The sequence below is a fragment of the Pocillopora verrucosa genome, chromosome 7, assembly GCF_036669915.1.
Source record: "Pocillopora verrucosa isolate sample1 chromosome 7, ASM3666991v2, whole genome shotgun sequence".
Taxonomy (NCBI): Eukaryota; Metazoa; Cnidaria; class Anthozoa; order Scleractinia; family Pocilloporidae; genus Pocillopora; species Pocillopora verrucosa.
This window is the reverse complement of record NC_089318.1, coordinates 4,684,849-4,699,848: the sequence shown is the minus strand read 5'-3', so window position 1 is coordinate 4,699,848 and position 15,000 is coordinate 4,684,849. Positions and strand designations below refer to the sequence as shown.

Here is a 15,000-nt window from a genome sequence, read left to right as displayed (position 1 = left end):
ACATTGTTGTTCGCTTTGGAAATAAAGTTTGTTTTGAAAATTGAAAGTAATGCTTGGGTAATTTAACGGATTCTTTATTATAAAACAAATAGAGAAGCCTTGACTGTGCTCTGTTCTGTTATAAAGCACTTAGGAAGCGACTAGAGCACTCAAGAAGTGGGAAGAAACACTCGACTACGTCTCGTGTTTCTCCCTACACTTCTTTCGTGCTCTGGCCGCTTCCTGCGTGCTTTATAACAGAACAGAGCACAGTCAAGGCTTCTCTATTTGTTAAGTATAGTTATGGGGCTACGCTCTGCGAGCTCCGCTATTATTGTGCCGACACAATAGTGTTCTATACCAACTCAAGGCACAATCATGACCTCGACCATTCAGCTGAAAAGAAGATTTAACTGAAATCAAATTTGGAACTTCCTTTAGTGCAAGAACTAATCTTGTGATCTTAGTGGCCAGATGCGTTTAAAAGCAACGAGTACTTGATAGCCTTGTCGCGATTTAGGTTAGAGTAATTTTGTTGTTTCGTTAAAACACTCCATCAGAAACGAAGACTTTATATGCTCTTTTAAGCGTTATCGATGTTTACATTTGCGAGAGTGCCGCCATGATCCCTGCTACATACCATGCTGTTGATATCAAGGTTTTGTACACACGATTCGTTATCGTGCCGTAGGTAAATTTCCTCGAAATCGCATAGCAATATTCGAGAGCAATCGCCGTAAAATGAAAGATAGAGGCCAAGGCACTAAATATATCAAAAAACAAATAAATCTCCAGCAAATGTATCGGGATATTCTGGAAATTTACAAACGTGAGATAAGTCCATATCGGCACGGATACAGCTCCGACCAGTAAATCTGAAACAACCAGGCTCACGATAAAGATATTAGTGCGTGTGTGAAGAAAAGCATTACGTCTGTACGTTGTTATCACGAGAGAGTTCCCTACAATGATGAAAAAAGCTAAGACCTGAGAAAACACTATCAAAACACACGATGGTGAGCGCGATAAACCAGAGACTTCGGAAGTCGCATTCATCACCGCACTCCTTTACCGAGCAAAGAAGATTTAGAGATGGTTTTGAGGGTTCCACCTTAAAAATTGGAGAATTTTTCAAATTACAAAGAGAAAAGCAAAATCTTCCGTCAAAGAGCATGGTAATAGCAGAATACGTCGTGTTAAAAAAAATCTTTCACCCTTCATAATAACGTTGATATTTAAAGAAAAAAAGAAAAAGACTTGTCCAATTTTTTGAGTATCTTTCGCATATAATTCTTGCGGCCAACGAAAAAGAGCCTTTTTTTTAAAACATGACCTGCACAATCAAGAAACATCCAGGTTGAAAGTATATTTGAATTACTACAAGAAAGGAAACATTTGAGATGCAAACGACCTTTGATGACATCCGTGGAAAATCTCCTCGGCTTTTCACAGAATCCATCCTTTAGTACAATTGTCAATCTTAAGTGAAGTTCACCGACGCTTTGTAAGGCAAATTTGTCCGCCACAAAGAAAAGTGTTTGTTGCCCTTTCACTGCTGAAAGATCGACACTCTAAGCCTTTTTAATCTGGTTATAAAAAAGAAAGTGTATTTCTCATCCTTAAAATTCATAACTTTGATGATAAATTCAAACCACGATGGGGGCTCCGTAAGTTTTATTTAATATCTGTATAATTCCTTATTGTAACGTTGTTAGAGCGCCTAATAATTGACGTTTCCTTCACAACATCTCAGAAATATGATTTTTAAAATATTGCCGAGAGGAACTTATGGCGTTTCATTATTAATGAAATAAACCAGCACCTTTCGAATTCATAATTTAATCTTGATGACAAGAGTACTTTTAAATGTCTTTTAAAGGATCTAAAAACTCTAAGACAAATGCGGTTGCATAAAGCTGCTCATTTTCTATCTAAGTGCTAAATATCCATGTCTTTTCTTGAAAGAAAGAGAAATGTTTGTTTGGATGAGTAAAAATGTTAAAAAAAAAAAAAAATATATATATATATATATTTAAGTCCCCATGAAAAGGTGAACAAAAATGGTCCAGATGCCTCATTCGCGAATAGAGGGGAATCATCACAAGCAAAACTAATATTCGTAGAAGGAAATCATCTCCTCCTAACACCATGAACTAAGCAAAACATGTCAATGCAATTCGTCATACCATAGAAATGACACTAAGGTATGGCTCGTTATGCCGGCGATGGGCGATGGGATAATTTGTGATGTGATGCAGCGTGATCTAACGTGACATGACCTATTGCGGTATGATTTGACGTGATGTGATATGATGTGATGTAACGTGATCTGACGAAGTGACGTGATGCGATATGATATGATGTGACATGACGTGATGCAACCTGATATGATGTGATGTAACGTAATCTAACGACGTGACGTGATGCGATATGATATGAGGCGACAAGACGTGATGCAATGTGGTATGATGTGATGTGATGTAACGTTATGTTACATAATGTGACGTGATCCGATGTGACGATGATGTGACCTGATGTGATTCGGGTGGTTCCATTTTTCTGCTGCCGTATTGAAGAAAAATTCATCAAGAAAATTCGTAATTTGTTAAATTTATCGAACGCGGTACTTTGCCTCGAAAGTAATCTTCAAAAAATATATCAATTGGCTTCATAGCAATGTACTTAAAATGAACGGTATCGTGTTCCTTGTAATGTGCTACCTCGGGTCCTCCGGTCCCTTCCGGGTAGGACCTGGCAAATGGGTAAACATCGAGGACCTCGAGGTTAGCCTGGCACATAAGGGAAGTGGCAAAGGTATAGTATAGTATCACTCTCTGAAAAGAAAAAGAGATTTGGGTGAGCTAAGTAAACTCCCCTCTTGTATATCAAAAGCCTTCCTAGCAGGGTCAAGATTGCAAAAAAATTTTTTTTGGTTTTTGCTTCGCAAAAAATGTCTTTCAAACCCACCATTATTTTCAAAGTACGAAAATCTCAAAGTACTTGGACACGCTAGAAAGCCTGGGAATGGATGATTAAAAAAAAGTATTAAACTTAGTATTTGCCTACCGTAGGGTTCACAACTCGCTGCCAGTCACTCTTTAGTCGACTTTCAATGTCTTTCTCTTTATTCATAGAAGTTGTGGTTTTCCAAATAACGCGAGTCTTGTACCTCAATTCACCATTTCCCTTGTTCCTTTCGTTTAAAAGATCTATCACTCCTTTTAGCAGAATCCGATAGTTGGCTAAGCTTGTGCTTTCCATGTAATGCAGACCTAAATTCAGAATCATAGCGCTGTTTTCATTCATCTCAGGTCGCTCCAGGACTCCTCAGATGTGATCTAAGATCTGCTGAGGTTCAAAATCCTTGTCGTCCCAGGCTACTGGCCGTATGTTCAGCCACGGGTACACCCATATTTTACTTAAATAAATTACAAACTTTGAGAAAACTTGAAAACTTCGTTGCACAGCGGTCTATCCTTCAATGATACGTATAATCTCTCAGCATTTGAGTCACTGAAAAGCCACAATGTCCGTAGTTTACGAGGAGATGTACTTTTGAACCGGGAGTGGTTAGAATAAGAGAAAAATACACATTTGGATGGGTAGCATCAATCATATAAATGAAAGGGATTTGGCCGTGACAAGCTCACTTTTTCTAGATCAAATGGAAATTTTAAGCTTTGGCTTTCCATTTTAGGGGCAATACGGGACAATAAGTTTTAGATTAGGGACGAGCCAATAACAAACCAAAACCTCGCGTTGCGCATGCGCTGCGCTCACCCGTGAGCTTTCGAGTTGAAGACTCGAAGAGACATACCATATCTGCGCGCGCCCATGTCTTTATATTTATATTTATTTATTTTATATATTACTTTCAGCTACCAATCATAATAATCGATAATTTTGCAGCTGTGTAATTTTCTGAATTAGTTTAGGCCAGCCGAGCCTTTTCTCGTCATTAGGGACCTTAAGCGATCAGGACGGCAAAGCTGAGGAAGACCTCGATAAGGTTAAAATTTTGCGTTCACGGCCTCTTACAGCACCATAACTCAAATTCAGCAAAACGTGCGAGTAGTGGGTCATAAAATGTATTCTCGCATTTTCTCACAAAATTAGATATTAACTATGGTTGGATGGAGCGACCATTAGTGGAAAGTAATAGCCAGGCTATAATCTAAGATGTTGCACCTGGGACTTTTGTGGAACTCTTCACATTACATGTACATTTGAAAGACTTGTGTGAAGAAACAAAACCGGTTTTATTGACCCTTCGACACCTAGGAGTGACTAGCATCTGGAATGATGTTACATGCACCTGGTATTTTTATTGGATGTTTTCCTTGAGAACGGGAAAAATCCGCTCTAAGTATCTACAGTGGGAGTAGAAATTCCATGGGACATACTTATACCCAGATATATTTAAAATGACCACTTTTTGTCAATTCAGGCGAGCACACAGAACCTCCCCCCCCCCCTCTGACAATGTTGGTAAAAGTGAACAATTGCCACTGTGCCTTAACGAAGCGCACATGATTCAGCATTGTTTGGGGGAGAAGAGGCGGGGGATAGTTCTATATTAGTACTATCCCGTTGAGTGTTCCATGACTTTTAACCTGCATAGTACTTGATGGCTTATTTCTAGATCGTCGTAGCACCTTCGCCTTGGAAGCGAGAATTACCCAATGCTTATTTTCATCTTTTCCTTGAAATAACTAAGAAGTAATTACATCCTATCCTACCTCCGGCTGTAGGTAACGGAATGTTGATCATAATAAGCTTTCCATCTTGAAAGCGTTGAAGAAGGTACTCATCTTGTTATTATTTATTATTATTATTTAGTTATTAGTACCATGATGATGCTCGGCTCTTTCCAAGCATACCTTCTTTCTGTAATTTACCATGCGAACTCCCTGAGGAAAAAAAATACTTTTAAAATAAGGGTTCTCTGCTTTGGAACTTCCTTTGAATGAAAGAAGCGGGTAGGATGGGAAACAACTGCGGTTACTGAACACAATGGTGAGATTCGATTTGTCGCGAGCCTGGTTTAAAGAAAACATTTGGGTCACCGCACGACGAATTTAATCTTGGACCTTTGGATTCTAATATCTGATGCTCAACCATTAGGCAAAAGAGAGCACAAAGGATTAAGAAGGTCTAAAGGTCTCAGGTGCGATTCATCGAGGGAACTAAGTTTTTCATCGCCTCATCCTTGTCACAAGAAGAATAATATCTTTCATTATGCCTTAAACGAACGCAAAATTTACCATCTTTCATTTCTAAGAAATAAATAGTTATTAGTACCAACTATAAACCAATTTTGGGGGTTCTCGATATCCGTCACATAAGCTATAGTCCAGAGTGATATCCAACTTATAGACCCCTGGGTCCATAACAAGAAACAAGAACTCGTATGTTCCATTTCCGTGATCAAACATTGTAGGTGACACGGTGGCCGGACCGAGAAGCAACACGCCCCACGAGTCGCCGCCAGTGTGCTTCAACTTGCCATTCCGAGTCTTTGTTTGAATGCTGAAACGACTGAACTGACCCGCAGACCTGATGTCAAAAAACGAAATCAAACTCTCGGTGGAAATGAAATGTTGTGGAATCATGGTCTAAGAATTGAGTCCAAATGAACTCGCGCTTGGTGAATTCTACATCAGCTTTCCTGAAAACTTTCGACTTGATGCGAAGTTTTCAGCGTGTCTTCGAGGCAAAATGAATTTCCTCCATTGTTTCTGAAATACTGGAAATAAAACAGTTGTACTGCTATTGCTGATAGCCATAATTTCAAAACCGCTCTCGAATGCCGAGCGATGAGGGAGATCATTTGGAATGAATAAATGTTTTATTTATCAGGTTTATTATTATTTTCGTCAATAGGAAAGGACGTGGCGTGAATGATGTTGATCGTAATCATGGTAACTAAGACTAAACCACCAGTAATCTTTTTGTCAGCTTGTTCAACCCAACACTTATCCTAATTCAAAATCTATCAAAGTTAGAGACTGCTTTTGAAGAAATCGACTCATTCCTCGTTTTTGAGCAAAGGCAATTAGTTTTTTTTATCGATTGAATAATTAAGCAACTTTTATAAACATATTTAGTGTATTTCATAGTTTTTATGTTTTTAACTTGTTATCTGTTTATGATGACTTTTATTTTTTTAATACATGAAATAAATGAGTGTTTGAAAGATGAAGTATGTAGTGTATTAACATTATTTGACTTTAAAAGGGGAAATCAGCATAGAGAGGAAAGAGCCCTCTACTTCTGAAGTGGCCCACATTGGAGCTGAATTGGCTCTTTTTAAGGGGGGTCACTTGTGAGAGGGTTAAAATTTTGGGGGCCGTTTTGGCCCCTTTAAATTCAAATGTGACTCCAGCATTTTCCAAATTGGCCCTTCACATGGTTCAATTTGGCTCTCACAATTAGGTTGATTTAGCCCAAAACTTGGTGCCAAAAACAGCCTCATTACAATGGGGCCGAATTGAACTCACTCGTTTTGGCCCCATTTTTTTGGGCAAAATCAACTCTTTTACAGTGCAGGGCCTCAAAGAATACCACTTTCCAGTGACGTGAGCGCCTTGTATAAAAACTGTTATTATTATCATAAAAATAAGTCATTTTGACAAGCCGTGTCGTGTTCAACGTTAATTAAATTCGAGTTTTGGCCGATCTAAATTAAATTGGGTCGACGGAATTGATTCAAATTGCAATTACATGTAATTTTAGCAGCATGCACTCGGCTTATGAATGAATCTAACGAAAATATCAAAGAACAGTAGTTGTGCATTTGATTCGCCTCGACTGAAGTGTGCAAAGTGTCTGGCCTTGGTTTTAGCTAAACTAAGATTGATAGTTATGGCAGGTAAATTTGGTGATTTTTTATTAATGGCATCGTACTTCGTAAATTGACTGTCGATCGCGATTTTGGACTTCTCTTGTACCATGAATATGAAGCAAAACAGAGGTGAAAATTTAAAACTTTTGCAAAAATCAACATGATTCTAAGTTTCAGAGTTTTTCTAGCCGTAAATAGTGTTTAACAAGGTTACAGTAAAAAAAAATCCTCAGCGAATAACGAAGAGAGGCACAAGTACATCAACATTCCAAGCAAATGTGTTCGGTTACCATAGTTATAGCCGTTGTAGTTTCAATGTGTCCCGATGGATAATTTGCATAAGGTTAAAAAGGAGAAAATTTTTACAACCAGTCAATGGAACTTACATGCTCCAAATGAGCCAGGTTTACGTCCACTGGTGAAAAACATTTGTCAAATGTTGGCTTTCAACAGTAGCTGTTCATCTTCTTCACTACAATTATTTCAGCGATGAAAGAAACTTATATTCTCTTGAGGAATCAAACAGAATTTCCCAAAATGTCGAACAATTCAAAGAATTCTGGTGTCGAATTCGCCGAGCACGGGTCGACTTGGACTCAATTCTTAGACCATGTTCTTACAATATTTCATGGAATGGACCTTCTCCTGAACGTGCGCTCCAAATGGATGCCGGCAAAAGTGCGATTTCGTTCTTTGACATTAGACCAGCAGGTCAGTTCAGTCGTTTCAGCATTCAAACAAAAACTCGGAATGGTAAACTGAAGCACATTGGCAACGACTCTTGGCGTGTGTTACTGCGCGGTCCGGCCACTGTGTCACCTACTACGTTTGATCACGGAAATGGCACCTACGAGTTTTTGTTTCTTGTTATGGACCTTGGGGTCTATAAGTTGGATATCACTCTGGACTATAGCCTGTGTGACGGATTCCGCGATCCACCAAAAAATTGGTTCATCGTAGGTAAGAGATATGTCTGAAATATAATAAAAAAATTTCTTTGGGGAGTCTTGTTTGCAATGTGAATTGGTACTGGGCAAGATACTTAACTCTGGATAAGAGTTCTTTGCTTGAAAATTGTACATATCATGCTCCTGTAGCTTTGCTTGGGTTTGATTAGTATTTTAACAACAGAATCTAAGGTAAATGAACATGGAAAGCTGCTCTTTTGATTAATCCAATTGGAATTTTGGAAATCTGACTTAAGAATACATTTTAAGAGGACAGTGTTTCAATTTGCGCAAGTCTCACACATTTGACCGCATCAAAGATTATTCTACCGGTAATTTAATAAATCACATTATACATTCAAATTCAATTCGAGCCAAAACGTTTGCGCAGATTACGAAATCATCCATCTGATCTTCTCTGTACTTTTTCTGAAACTTAATTCTGAACACTTGAAGCTTAAAGATATATAGCATCAAGATTCTAAAACGTGGGTTTTTTTTATCGTTGATTCTCCTTGCTTGATAATTATAGATGTTCATAAATTTGAATTGGTTCTCTAAAATCATCATCATACAAGTACACTGCAGTCGGCAGCAAGTTTCTTTCATTCCATCTTGTCTTGCGCAAGGTTTCATATCTCTTCTGGCGTTTTAGGGAAGTCGTAGTAAAGATACTGGTCGCTCAAGTCTCAGCTTTGGGCAACCAGACTTAGACTTACGCGACCATTTTGCCGCATCAGGGAATGTTCTCAAGGAAGTGGATCTTTTGTTCGTGTTATGAAGCTAAAATAAGTAATAAAAAGAGTGAAAAAATAAATCTAACAAGTACTTCTCATTCTTGGACGAAATTGTTGCCACAATTTTAAATTACCTACCACAGATCCTTTTAGTTTTGACCTGTTAAATCACCACCTGTATGTGAAGCACCTCACCTCATGAATGCCACAACCTCGTCAAAACGATCCATCTTTAATGGCTAGCGGTCGCATTGATGAGATATACTATTTCATCTTTTCGCATCGATCCGTTTGTCTCTTTTTCTTATTTTACTTTTTTTAAAAGGAAATTCCCAAGGTAAGATGCAAGAAGATGGGACACTCAGTGCAAACCGCGCAAAGGACGACTACCTTCTTCAACCATTCCAGAATGGGAAGCTTGTTATGATTAACATTCCGCTGCCAGACGATGGAGGTAAGAGAACTTGGGAATTTCTGACTTAATCAACGTTTCTGACGGTTTTTTATTTTGCTGTGCAAACTGGAAAATAAGCTGTATATACAAAGAAATTAATTTGTGACGAGCACCGATCGTAAACACGAAGTCGCAATGCGTTCAACAGCGCATTCTGAAGGAACTAATCATTATTTATCCCCTGGGGGCGGAAAGTAGGGGGGCGGGGGGTTTCGGAGGAATTTGGGGGATCTCATGGTTTTCTCTATGGTTTTCAGGGGGAACAGAAGAGGATCAGTTGTCGCGAGTAGAGTTTAAAGAGGGGTGGGACTACAGAAAATTGATTGTTCAAAAAGTAAGATCATTAGAAAGCAACAGAGCTTTAGGGGAGAATAGTTAAATTTTGTTGTGGCTTTACCAAAATGTTCCACATCCCCTTCACCCCGAAGATAAATTAAGATCAGTCGCTGATCGCGTTTGAGCTTCTGTCTAGCAAGGACACTCTTTCCCGCATTACTTTGATCGTCATGACCCTTTAGGAAAAGCTATCAAGTGCACCGTTTCAAATACAATCCAAGTGAACCTATTTGCCATTTGTTGCAATGTTCCAGTCCTTTCCGGTTTATTCCTGTAGGAGCATTTCTAATGAACCAGTTACCAGACCGCCACTGCCTCTCTGCCAAGTTTAACTTGTCTTGTGGCGTGGATTGTAAATTTACGTGGGATGGAATCGGCCGTTGGCTTGGAAAAAATTGGAAGCCATATCTTACAGGTATGTTTCGGGATTGTGGTTTACGGCAACTAAGCAGAACTAGCGAATTAAATTGAGCATGTAACTCTTGCGAGGGTATTTATGTCAAATATAAACCAACAGATTTTAGTTGTCGTACAAATGGTAGACGTAAGTAAGAACTAAAAGTCTGAAAACTATAACGGTAATTACGTTAAAATTCAGAGCTTGTGTAACATAGTCTGTTTCTACGCTCTTCAGTGAATTCGCTGAAGAGCGTAGAAAACGAGTCCCTGCGCAGACGCATTAAGGTCGGAGGACCTCCCGCACATACCGTTCAGTTGATCTACCGCTGAGCCATACAGAACTTGTGACGAGCCGTCACGTGACACTTGATTCATATGTGATTCTCGTCTTGCATACTGCTGCTGACGGTAAATGTTATTATTTTTCGTTATTTACATACTGTTGGTCCTGCTCGGAAGTTCAAGTAAGCTCTAACCACTTGAATTATTTACAGAAGTACCAGGGCACATTAAGCCAATGAAATTGGGTATTACGGCTCCCAAGCTGGAAAAGTTGTGGATTTATGGAGACTCGCAGGCCGAAAGACTGCATTTATCGATAACGGATGGATCACTTTGCACGGAGATCTTTAAATCTTGTAACCTTAGTAAAATGTGGGTTTACCCTTACAGTGGCCAGTTTTCAAAATGGGATCATAAAGACTTCGATGAGTCCATAATTCTCGATAGTCTCAGGTTGTGCTGGAAAGAACCTATATGAGCGAAAACAGTGTGTTGATTTTGAATCTTGGACTGCATTACATGGAGAGCATCAGATTACAAGATTATAGAATACTTCTTTTGAAGGTGATTGATCTATTGAACGAAAGAAACAAAGGTACAGGCGAACTGAAGCATAAGGCTCGTGTAGTATGGAAAACGTCCACTTCTATAAGCAAGGAGAAGGACCCTGGAAGTCAACTGACAAGTGAACGACGAAGATTTCTTGCTGTACCGGTAAGTATGTGGGGGAAAAGCAGACATTATAGTTGGCACTTTCAAGTAGTTATTTGCTTTTTCTTTGTTTTTTTTGGTACGTTATTGCTTTTCTTCTTCGAGCGTATGGTTGGTTGATCATCGACCGGTTGAAAAGTCGATATCTCCGCCAGTCGTTCGCTTATTTCACGCGTTATCCTTTTACGTAGCCAATTTGAATTCACTCAATTTTAATTTTCGCCCAAGACTGAAGATTACTTTCAAAAATAAGAACTTTAAATGCCTTGAGAAATGTGACTTAATATCTAATTGTCCTTGATTTTCCTTTTTTTAAATTAAATCTTTACTTAAAACGATTGACAGCTCGAATAGAGTTCTTGGAAAACTCTCAATTAAGCCGTCCTACTATTATAAGTAGTATAATTATCATTATTTTTCCTTTGCAGCGTGTGGCACTCTATAATTCTCTTGCAACCCCCCTCATGTGCCAGGCTGGCTTGGAGGTGCTTGATGTTTACCCGTTTACCAAGTCTTTTCCGGAAGGCACCGGAGGACCCCAGGTAGCGTGGTACAAGGAGCGTGATATTGTGCATATCTCAAGCTCCATGTGATGAAACCTATCGAACACTTTTGGGAAGAATACTTCTTGGGAAAAATAGCCAGTCCCATCAATTTTGTAAATCACATGTTTTCATAATGCAGCAATTGTTATAATCTAAAGGATTGTTTATTTTCCTACCATCAAATTTTGAAAGTCAGTTCAGGTAGGTCAGCAGAGGTGACAACTTGACAGCTCACAAAAAAGTAATTACAATGCTTAAGTAAAAAAGTAAAGAAGTAGGAAAGTTAAGAAGTGGAAAAGTAAAATGGAAGGGTAAAGAAATGGGAGGAAATTAATAACAATCGTAAAGAATGGGAATCAAACCTGTTTATTCGAATTCAGTAAGCAAAGTTATTAATTATCTTTCGGATGCTCTTAGAACCGTGTCGGAGTATTCTTTGTAAATTTCCGTTTAGAAATCAAATTCGCAGTTATGTTATTGTTTTCATTAGGGCCTTTTTTATAAAACGGGTGGACAGAGCTTTCACTGGGCTAGGAGGCAAGTTTTTACAAGAACAGCAGCACAAAATTTCCCTGTTTCGATCTGAGTCATAAGTTGTTCCGAAAAAGGATGTCTTAAAACAGTTCGTTACAGTATACGCGAAGCTTATATTTACATAAGTAATGCATACAAGAGTTACCGTCATTTTAAACAAACTAGTCTTCGCCCTTGAGGTTTTTCCTTTTTTATTTCCGAAAGAGGTTAAATTTAGAGCTCTTGACGGCACTTTTATTTTTGAAATTTTGCAGGGCCATACGCTCTCCGTATTTTTTCAATGAGCCTTAATCTGTCGCACCTTAATAATCGTTGCACTTTGCAATAAAGTTGTACTTGTCACTCTTTGTAATAAGATTGTCAAAGTTTTGTAATAATACTTGTCACACTTTGTACCAACGGCAAGCCTGATCTGCACTTCTTTCGTCAGACACGTATGGCCTCGTATGTCTGTGTTAAACTAAGCCAGTTTGATGTACAGAATTGGCAGCATGAAAAGTCTTTCTGTTATCTCGATGGGCTTTACAATCAACAGTACATTTTAAGTCAGAATAAACGAACAAAAAGCCCTTCTCTCGCTAAATTGACAGAAGGAGACCCTCAATTTTAGGGCATTTTATCTCCAAAACAAAGCGCGCTATTGACATAAAAATATTCTTGTAATTAGAGAATATGTGCTTATAAAATTTAATGATTTCATGACAGAGCAATCCAGTTATCTGATCAGCCAACGAGACTTCAATGAAGAAGTTCTGGCGTCATCAAGGATGACCCAATATGGCGTCTGTACGTCTGTTATAGGCCGATTGTCACTTGTACCTACACGTTTCAAGACAGTTGAAGGTCATCTCTTCTTTCACGTTTATAATAATGAATTTTTTATATTGTTAATGCGTTAAAATTAAAAGAAAGCACAAAATACAAAATTGAAATAAATAGCTCTTTAAAAAACAGCAATCATAAATTTGATGCGACTATTTCAGAAGGCCCCGCGTGAACTCTTCTCAGGGGTGACTTCTTAATTCGTCAATTTTATCTTGAAACAACTCGTCTGATAACTATGACAACTTTCAACCTTATTTCCCAGCGATAGCTAGCTCCAAACTCAAGAAGGATTTTTTTTGCGGTTGAACCAGGTTTAAATTTGTCATCCTTGAAACAAACATTTACCTCCATTATATTAAAATTTAACCCGCTAACTTCAATTAAGCAGCGAGGAAAGACATCCGAAAGAAAAAAAAACTGAAATTTTAAAATTTAGAATAGGGCAACGAAAAAAAGAATATGGCATCGAATTTTTTTTTCATCACGATAACATGCATCCATTTACAAATCTAGTGTTCATCGTTCTCGATAAGTTGAGTTATTAAAGGAAAGGATCTCAAGACGCCATTATTGATATTCATAACTGTTGCTATGCAACCCAAGCAATCCTTTAGGATAGAATTACAAGCAAATAATATAAAACAAATAAAGACAAAATCACAAAGACAAAATAGAGGCAGTAAATTTATTCTGCACGTACAGACAGGTGGTGTTTCTTTTTTGACAGCTTTCTTTCAATAACTGAAAAACATTTCAAGCTCTTAAATTATGAGTTGATATTAAATGCCATCCTTAGCGGAAATGCGCTTTCAGGCTTGACAGATAGTCAAAGGGTTTAGCTTTCATTTGAAATTTGATTTTAACATAGCTGGGAAACCATTCGTGGAAAATTGTGATTTTTCTTTTACGCAGTTATCATCACAGGAAAGCCTGTATGAATTCACTAACGTTAGTTAATACCACGAGCATCCAGAATTCAAATGACACTGATAAATGGCAGCTGCCCCACTATGTATCTCTCCACGCCATTCAAGCACCTTCCATTCTTCTCGCTGTTGCGATATTATTTGGCAATGCTCTTGTCGTCGCATCCCACAAGATTAACCGGCGACTGAGAATTTGAAAAAACGCATTTCTCGTCAGTTTAGCCGTGTCGGATTTCCTGGTTGGAAGTATATCGATGCCGATGTGAATCTACCACATCATCATAGTAGATAATGGTTCCGTCCCTTTTAAAGCCGTTTACAAAACTTTCGATGTCTTTTCAGCTATGGCTTCCATTTACCATTTGACCGCCATAAGTATCGAACGTTACATAGCCGTTTCTCGACCGTTTTATTATAAAAGTTTACCGTCCTTGTTTCAACGGGCAATGATAATATCTGCATGGCTTGTCGCCGGCCTATTGGCTTCTCTCTCGTATTTTACCATGCCATCTGTTCTTAAAATCCCTTGGAACAGTCGAGTATGTGCCACTGTTATGTTCATCATCGGTTTCGCAATTCCGGCAGCCATTGTGTTTTTTATGTACGCGGGCATTTTTTCAGTAGCGCGCTCTCTTCTTCAACGTAACCCGCACCACTCCCCAGGGGGTCGACAAAGCACAGGAAGCCTGATGAGCCAATACTATCAGGGGGAGAGAAAAGTGGCTATTACCGTGGCATTCATCACAGGTTTGTTCATCGCTAACTGGGTGCCATTTTTTACTGTATCTATCATGGCTGCCTATTGCTTTCACTGTCTTCCTTCGTCGCAGAAAACATTCACATGGCTTGTTGCTATTGTTAAGGGTGTGCACTACCTGAACAGCGGTGCGAACCCATTAGTGTATGCTCAATGGGACAGTGAAATGAGAAGAACATTTCTTACTCTGTTAGGACTTAAGCGCGTCAATCATCGTTTGAGCGCCAAAAAAGAAAAGCCATGGAGAATTAAACAACTGACTGGCCGCACGATACAGTGTTATCATTTAGGTAGTTCTAGTGGTGTGCAATATCATGTGAGTGGTTCAGTTAATGAAGTGTTTACTAGAATTCCTGAAAACCATGTGGGTCACTGTAGACCGATGATTTCTGAGTGAGTTGCACCCCAGGTCCAGAAGTCCTGTCCAAGCTATTCCATTATGTTCCTAGGTAAGACGGTTTAATTTTACCGTGCCCTCCAAGCCCAAGAATATAAATGGGTATTCGCAAGCTGCTCACTTGGCGAGAACTCAAGAAGGTCAGCCCTCGGTGGAAAAGCATGCCGTTAAGTTTAATTGATGAGCTCCGATAGCATGGACTTGGCTTGTTTACCAATTGCAGTTAGTTTCATCTTACTGTTTGATAAGTAACATGTATTTGTTTGATCTGAAACCTTCCGATGAATGATGCGAGAACTTTGCAAATAAGGCTGTCGAGCTGCACGG

At 38.8% G+C, this 15,000-nt stretch overlaps 1 protein-coding gene and 3 pseudogenes across 1 annotated transcript; 2 read left to right on the top strand and 2 right to left on the bottom strand.

The window, feature by feature from the left end:
* Nucleotides 1-2,564: 2,564 nt before the first annotated feature.
* On the bottom strand, nucleotides 2,565-3,285 carry LOC131782075 (uncharacterized). The gene is made up of 2 exons (XM_066170083.1): nucleotides 3,046-3,285; nucleotides 2,565-2,813 (listed from the first exon to the last, which is right to left on the bottom strand). The coding sequence occupies exons 1-2, from the start codon at nucleotides 3,283-3,285 to the stop codon at nucleotides 2,565-2,567; spliced, it is 489 nt and encodes a 162-aa protein (XP_066026180.1).
* Nucleotides 3,286-4,671: 1,386 nt separating this feature from the next.
* Nucleotides 4,672-5,809, bottom strand: LOC131783778 (uncharacterized; annotated as a pseudogene).
* Nucleotides 5,810-7,251: 1,442 nt separating this feature from the next.
* LOC131782096 (uncharacterized) lies at nucleotides 7,252-11,368 on the top strand (annotated as a pseudogene).
* A 2,159-nt stretch (nucleotides 11,369-13,527) lies between these two features.
* Nucleotides 13,528-14,673, top strand: LOC131773513 (histamine H2 receptor-like; annotated as a pseudogene).
* The last annotated feature ends 327 nt before the right edge of the window (nucleotides 14,674-15,000 follow it).

Excerpts from the sequence above, each read along its gene's own strand:
- LOC131782075 (XM_066170083.1), bottom strand. The coding sequence starts at position 3,285 with ATGAATGAAAACAGCGCTATGATTCTGAATTTAGGTCTGCATTACATG. Across the intron at positions 2,814-3,045 it reads AGCGAGTTGTGAACCCTACG|AGAGTGATACTATACTATAC; the intron begins GTAGGCAAATAC and ends TTTTCTTTTCAG.